Below are 7,827 nucleotides of genomic sequence, written 5' to 3' on the forward strand. Positions count from 1 at the left end.
ACACTAGTTTCTCACATGAGAGCTGCAGTAGGATCTGCTAACTAGATACAGATCTTCACAACGTACGTACTTCTGAAAGTTTAAAACCACACTTTGAACTTTATGCTTCTGGATAAATCTTTTAAGTTTCCAGGGTAAATTTTATTCATGAGGCATCCTCTGCAGTTAGTTGTTGTTCATTAGTTTTCAGTTAGACTTCAAGCAGCATTGTCACCACATAAACTTATCTGGTTTAACTACATCCTTTATTATCAATCGAACATCTATTTATGTTAAGCCTAACACCGAGATTTTTGGAAACCAACCCAAAACTTAGTGGGTGGCTTGTTTCAGATGAGGTAATGAAGTCAGACCCCAGCTAGAACAGACGCGATCAAGCCATTATATAAAGGAAGCAGAACTTTCTAACTTCTTCAGAATGAGACGTCACACAGATAGCTTCCTATTTTACCTTAAATAGTGTTAATTCCAAAATTATCAGATACCGTACTCAAAAGGAAGCATAAAAATAAACTCCAAAAAGTAAAACACGAGCATGGGCGGCATCCGCCAGCGCTCTGAGTTTGCTATGCTACTGCTCTCTCTGAACACTCTAGTTGCATATCAAAACTTTTCCACAACAGACTTGTACTTTGTTTTTTTTCAGAACAATTTCGTTTTATGCTCCAAATAAAAGCCTGCTGACTCTTCTGAGAAAAAGAAAAAGAATCATCTTTTTGTAATGAGTTGATTCCAAAATGTAGAAAAAGGGTAATAAGACTTGATTGCAATGACTCTGTAAAACAATGGATGTTATAAGGAGACAATCTGGCTCTTTATAGAGAATTTCTCCTCTACATTACTCCCCCTTTCATATAGAAATGGCTGTAGATCCCCATCATGGCAAGGGCTGAGCTGTCTTTCTTCCATCAAATGCTCTGCTAGCTGACAGAGACCATGGAGCTGTGAAAATAGAAATGGGAGGGGAAAGGCTGGTAAAGGAGTTACTTAATGCAACATGACATTTGTCTACAAATATAAGAATTAACAGCTGACACTTGTCCCACAGAGCAAAGCTAATATCCAGAATGAGACCTACATGTTTGAATTCCTATTGTTTCAGTTTTCCTGGAAGTCAAAGGTCTTCAGACAGAAAATGCCAAAGACTTCAAAACGCCATTACCAGGCTCCTCCCCGGACCATCACCAACAGACAACTGTGTTGGTAAAGTAGAGATGTCCAGGATGAACAAAATCAGACCCTCCGTAATTTACAGAGTGACTCGTGCTTCCCTCTACTATGCTATAGTCACGGCCAAAAAGAAAAAAAAAAGATTTCACTTATTGTTATGACATAAAAATCCTAAAGGCCTAAGGGAAGCACATGTCTACACTTTTCAAAGCAAATCTTTACAGATGGGAGTTGGGGAGCAAGGAAGTAGACATAATACTTTAGAATTAAAGTCTTTGTATCTAATGCCATCCATAAGTGCAAATTTAAACTACAAAAAAATAAGTAGTATGAGAGTGAAAGAATTAAGCTTGTTGGGATACCAGAGGACCAGTTTCTACATCAAGGGCAAAATAAAATGCCATAGGTCCCTGATGGTCTACAGTGCTAATGTGAGGTATGCTCAGAAACTGCTTAGGAATCTCCATGAGAACTGGTCTCCTTCCATCAGGGCCAGGGATGCTTATCAGAGCATGTGCTGCAAGAGAGCTAGAAAAGACAACGTAGTGACTTAAGAATCTACACCTCCAACTTCCACACTTTCCCTTTGAGTGACAGCCCCAGAATACTCAGTGAGAGTCTGTGATGCATTACAGCTATTAAGAACAACACAAAGGGTGGCACAAGCACAAGACTGACGTTAGGGCAGAATACGTTTGTGCGCACACAGAGTTAAAAGCCAATTCCAGAGAGTCTGGCAGTGATATGCAGCCATGCTGCTTGCTTTAGAGGTGAGAACGCAAGAACCAGTGGCACACACTAAACACATTTTGAATTTTAGACATTCTATTTTTAGAAACTGACACAGTCAATTAGTGTTTTTAACAACCTCTTTTTTGAGATGTTTATTGGTGTCATATGATACACACATAAAAATCAAGTAAACCACTTAAAAACTAATGGTCTTTACTGTTTCGGAGTAAGAGAAAAACCACATAGGTCTTTTCCTGCTACTCTTCGAGAAGCCTGTCATATACTGCTCATCAACAATGTCTTTCTTTAAAAAGGCTATATGTGGCCCATCCAATCATTAAGTCAAGTTACACATGTAGTCTCTGTGTCTGCCAGGCCTGAGGACTCAATATTTCAGAAAAAAGATTTGATGTTTTAATTTTGATGAGAGTCTTTATTTCAATGTCTTTCTCTTAATGATTCAAAATTAGAAGAAGTCAGAGTTGAAAAGTGATTCCTTATCCTTATTCATGTCCAGTAAAACATATCACACTCGGGTCCATAAAAACTACATTGGCTTGTTGAAATTTCTGGAAGAGAAAGACGGGGTCCACAGCCCAGCTAGAACGTGGACACACCATTGTGTCAAGGAGGTTCCAAGGATTGCACTGGAAAGATGGTACTGTTGACATTTGAACTCCTGACTCTTCTATCAGAGAAAGGCCAGCTGACCAACTAGTCTCAGAGAATAGCAGAACTTACAGGGGCCTTACAAAACGACTTACTCTTATCTCCTCATTTAAGAGAGGAAGGAGCTAGGTCTGGGAAGGAAACCTTGCCAGTTGGTGGCAAAGTTGAGACTAGAGACTCATCTTCCTATATATCTTAACATCAGTTATTCTGACTCCAAAATAAAAATACTTTTAAAATATAACAGGGCTGATGATTGCTAATGAGCTAAGTTTTTGAGTTATCTAAAATACTAAGTTAAATAATATGCCATATGTTTTAGTTACTGAGTTCTTGGTAATAAACGCTAATTTAATTTTCTTGCTCACTAGCCTAACTATGTTCTTTAAGAATGCCCATATATGCAAAATGAGAATCTGAATCAGTTAATTCCGTGTTACGATCAAAGTGTTTTTCAGATGCTCTTACCTTTTCTCGGTTGTACTTGGAGGACCTCATCAGAGAATTTTCTGCAAGTTCTTTGGCTGTGTCTGAACCAAGAATGACTTTTGAGTTCTCAGATGACTGTCAAAGTCAAATCGAGTTTCAGTCAAGAAACTCATTCAGCCAAGACGGAAACACTATGTTGCTTCAGGACCTTTGAGGGTAGGAGGTGGTTTCAAGTCTTGATCATGTGGTAAGTTCAGGAAGTGACTGAGCCATCAGCGAGTAGTAACTTTCAAATAGTCAACTCTTTAGAAGAGACAGTTTGCCAGAGAAGTGCAGAATCAGACATGAAAACAGCCCTGGCAGATGTCTGAAGTCCTGCCCAATGCAATGATAGGCAAGAAACACACTGAAGCCTACAGTTTCAGTAATATGCCATGTTCTGAATTGGTGTCAGTTCTAGAATTTGAAATGTTTTGTGATAAGGGATTAAACTGCTGGATTTAGGAGGTAGGTATGCAAATCACTGGAAAATCAAAAGAGAAACATATTGGGTTAAAAAAAAAAAATGACCCTAAGTTCGAAGATGTAGGATAGAGTATACGGAGTCCTAAATTGTCAAGATGCATGCAGAGATCTCCTATGTTATCAGGGTTCAAGTTGTATAACTGGCCTATATCTTAGAATCTATGTAAGAGATGCAACATCTCAATTGATGACTTATTAGAGACACTACACAAACTCAAGACTTGTCTTTTACCGTTTATCTATAACTTGTAAATGAAGCAACACAAGTCAGGATTTGGTTCCTCTTCCAAAGATACAATATAAACGTAAGATGAACGGACAAATAAAAGCAGACACGAAATAAACTAAAATGACTTCACATTTTATAGGTAACACTATACAATCTAGTTTTCCTATTCTTCTACCTTATTTTAAAATTCATATGCTTTGGTGGTCAGAGGGAACAGGTATGACTATGAAATAATGATCTTGCTTTTCAAGAGTGAATTGCGGACTCAGTTCCTCATCTAATCTTAATCCTTCTCTAAAGGCTATCTTACATAAAATTCATAAACAAAGGAATGAGGGATCAATTGAAGCAAGTTTTGTAAGAGAATCGAAACAGAATTCTGAGAAAAAATTTGCTCTTTTCAGCATCATGAAATTTCATAATACATCAGACCCAAAGGCTCAGAATTTGCCAATGAACGACCTTCCTCATCCTAGAGAACACGTAAAAAGAACAAACTGCATAAATCAGCATTTGGAAATACTACATTTCATATTTGAGAGACATCTGGAAATTCAAAATAATTTCCTAATATCCAAGAATCTCAAACTTAAGGACATTTATCCCTGACTTGGGAAAGATAACACCGCATTAGTTAAAGCCTAAAACACTATTTATAATCTTGTTTGTAAACCACTTAAATTCTAAACAATAATTAACTTTGAGCTCACTTTAGGGATACCTCCCTCTGAAACTCTGCTGTTAAGAAAGCTCTCTGGGGCCATACATTATGCGTTTTCCCTCCCTTAAGAACAGGAGGGAAAGTTACATATCAGCCAGATGTATGTTTTCCACACTCATCCTTTTTAACAAAGTGGGTTATTTGAAGGGCTGTTTGAGGTAGCCCACAGGAGTTGCCAATAAAGAAGCATGTCCCTGGGCCAGAAGGGACAAGTCCTTTATCTAGTGGCAAGTCCCCCTAGGGTCAAGTCCAGCTTCTCTTGCTGTATACGACTGACTGTGAAAGGTGTGGCTGCTGCCCGCGAAATGTGCGCATCCCTGTGCTAATAAACACTAGCTTTAAGTAGTATGGATCCTAGACATGACTTCTATTCCTTCAACCCAGGAGACACCTGGCTAGAGCTTTTGTACATATGTAAGTGAAGAGTTTCCTCATCACCTTCAGTCAGAAAAGGGCAGTGACTGGCACTGGATGGGATATTCCTAGTTGTGCAGTGGCAGTCATGGTAGAGTGAGCCTAGAAAAGAGTAAACATTCGGCACGGAGAGACATAAAAGCGGCACGAACGCCATGCATGATGATTAAGTGAGAAGCCAAGCACTGTGCGGAAGCCCTCAGACTCACGAAGGCGCGGCTGTGCTTGTGACCCACCTGCTGTGGCCCTGCAAGTCCCCCAGCTCTTTCTGCAGCCTGGCGTTCTTCTCCTCTTCCTCCAGCAGCCTCCTCTTCACAGTGCGCAGCTCCTGCTGGGCCTCACACTTGATGTCGTTGGCCACCACCACAGCAGTCTGCAGGTCCGCCTGGAACCGCCTCCACTCCTCGGTCTCCTCCTGAAAATGCCAGAGTCCACACCTGAGTCAGATGCTACCAGGGCTGGCACCCAGACAGGGGGCTCCAGGGTCCCCTGTTCCAATCATTGAGAATGACTGGCTGGGCGGTACTTAGTGAGGCACTGCTTTAATGGTAGCTCACTACTGGAAAAAGGCACAGGTGGGAATTACACCTTCGTGTTATCAGAGTTCTCCATCTTGAAACTGAATGGCTGCTTTAATTTTACTTCCTGCCAATACTAATTTGTGGTTCCGGGGTCCCTGCCATGGAAATGTACTATGAGAAAATAGGCTAGAGAGAGTAATCAGGGTAATTTTTCAAAGGTTTCCAAACCTAAGAGGGAGATACTTTTAGGAAAATGATGGAGATGGTCCCCAACCCCTGCTGTAATTGCATCTCACCTTTATCTGTTTAGTCAGAGTCTTTAACTGTCTTTCCAGGTCTGATTTCTGTTCCTCTAGCTTCATCACGTTGCCTAGAAATAAACAAGTCAGACAGGAGTTGGAAGAGTTGCGAGACTCTTGGGAGAAGGCAAGCTAGGTAGCAAAGGATCAGATCCAGATTTGGCAATAGGCTTTAAAATCCACCCATTCTACTACAAATTTCATTCTTGGCACCCTGAAAACCGGGAGCCAGAAGCAGAAGGTTCTCCCAAGACAGAAAATGAGATGAATTAGAAAACCGGTGGTGTTTTGTTAGGTTACACCCTCAGATGACAGGCTGTACAACCATGTAGCACTATGGGAAGCGATCTAAAGAGTCACTCACACTTATTACACTTACTCTTGGCTTCCCTCATATTTGCATACATCATCCTGAATGTCCTTTTACTGCTGTGAGGTAGAAGGCTTCTATGTAACAGAGGATATGACTAGTTATTACTATTGTGACTTTTAGGCCCATTTCTAGAGTTACAGTTCTTAATCACAGTTAAACCTCAGAAGCACTTGTCCCCAAGTGACTTCAAAAGCATAGACTCTGATCCACAGAATCAGACTCTCTAAGGGCAGACAGGATATGGGTGTGTGCGCTTTAACAGCTCACGGGTGACTTGACTGCCTCTTCCTAATTATGATCATCTTTAGTCCCTCACACTCTGCCTCCAATTCTGTCCATGTTGCTATCAGAGTGATTTAAATTTAAATCTGATCACGCCCATTATCTAGTTAAAATTCTTCAATGCTTCCTCATGATCCATTTCAGATCAGTAGTTGTTTATTATGGATATGAATCAGAATTATCAGAGGAGCTTAAAAAAATAAAACCCCACAGGGTCAGGTCCTACCCCAGTAGTTCTAATTCAGCATGTGGGGCCTGAGAATTTGTTTGGGGTCAATGCTACAGAATGAGAAAACTCTCTAACATTTTATTTTTCTATTTCAAGGACCTTATGGGGAGGAGTGATTGTTTAAGTCTGGATTTGTGTGTCCCTGGGCCGCCTAGTGAAAATACATCTTAATACCTTAACATCCCTGACGAAGTTAAAAAGCTTCTTAAAAGATACATGGTCTGTGTTATTTTCAGTTTTAGGTATGTTATGCTACAACCACAGGGACTGGGCTTGACACCTACTCTGGACTTTTAGTTACAGGCTTCTTTCTTGGTGTGTCTGTGCTGACTTTTAAGGGTTTGGGGGACAACACAACCAAATTCTCAAAAGCAGTATATCACTAAAAGAAAAACAAAACAAAACAAAACAAAACAAAACAAAACAAAACAAAACTGGACTTCTCTTCTTTGCCTTTACACTTTTCAAGTATGGTGCTGTGTTTGTAAATGTGCACTGACTATGGCAGCTAGTTTTTTGTTGTATTCTCAAGCTAGACTACTGAGAACACTCTAAACGACACTGACATTGAATGCCACTGTTCTATAATTCCACCACGTCTAATGAAGAATGGAACCCTGGCACTACCAACTATCAAGGTGAAGAATACACAGTCGATTCTTACTGTTTGTATTAGTTACATAAAGTTGTCATGCACACTGAATTAGAGAATATTAAACTATTTTTCCTATGGGAAATTCAGGGTTAGGTTCTGTGAGCTTCTGGTCACAACATTTTCATCAAACAAAATGCTATTTGTGTTATAGAGGCTTGTCTGCCAGCACCCTTGTTAAAAAGCCTATCCCATCAGTGCTGGAAACCTGCCCGCCCATGCAACCCTTTTCCTACCTAACAGTCAACAGGTATTTTACGAATTCTCCTGTAGCTTCCTGATGTGCCTTACCTGCCTCACCTGCAAGTTTTTAACTTTTCTCACTAGTATGTGACCTTCTGAACCACGTGGGCTAGCCAGCACTAGCTGAGAAGGGTCCAACGCTTTCCTGACCCTAGAAAATGTGACTGTAAATTTCTTTGGTTTTTGGCTTCACAACAGTGCTGTCTACTACTCCCCCCCACCCCATCAGCTTTTATTGCATGAAGCCACAAATTTAGCTGCTTTTCTATATTTCACACAGCTTTGTCACCCAGTACTTCCTGGAGAAAGTCTCACATACAGATTGGTGAATTTCCTCTC

General features: G+C 40.4%; 1 protein-coding gene across 1 annotated transcript in view; it reads right to left on the minus strand.

Moving 5' to 3' along the window:
- Positions 1–7,827, minus strand: part of SPECC1 (sperm antigen with calponin homology and coiled-coil domains 1) — a 143,299-nt gene that overhangs the window by 81,810 nt on the left and 53,662 nt on the right. The window contains exons 5-6 of the mRNA XM_023529853.1: positions 5,707–5,841; positions 5,126–5,304 (exon numbers count right to left, since the gene is read on the minus strand). Coding sequence (XP_023385621.1) covers positions 5,126–5,304; positions 5,707–5,841 — 314 coding nt within the window. The remainder of the gene's footprint in view (positions 1–5,125; positions 5,305–5,706; positions 5,842–7,827) is intronic.

The sequence above is a fragment of the Pteropus vampyrus genome, unplaced genomic scaffold, assembly GCF_000151845.1.
Source record: "Pteropus vampyrus isolate Shadow unplaced genomic scaffold, Pvam_2.0 Scaffold44, whole genome shotgun sequence".
NCBI lineage: Eukaryota > Metazoa > Chordata > Mammalia > Chiroptera > Pteropodidae > Pteropus > Pteropus vampyrus.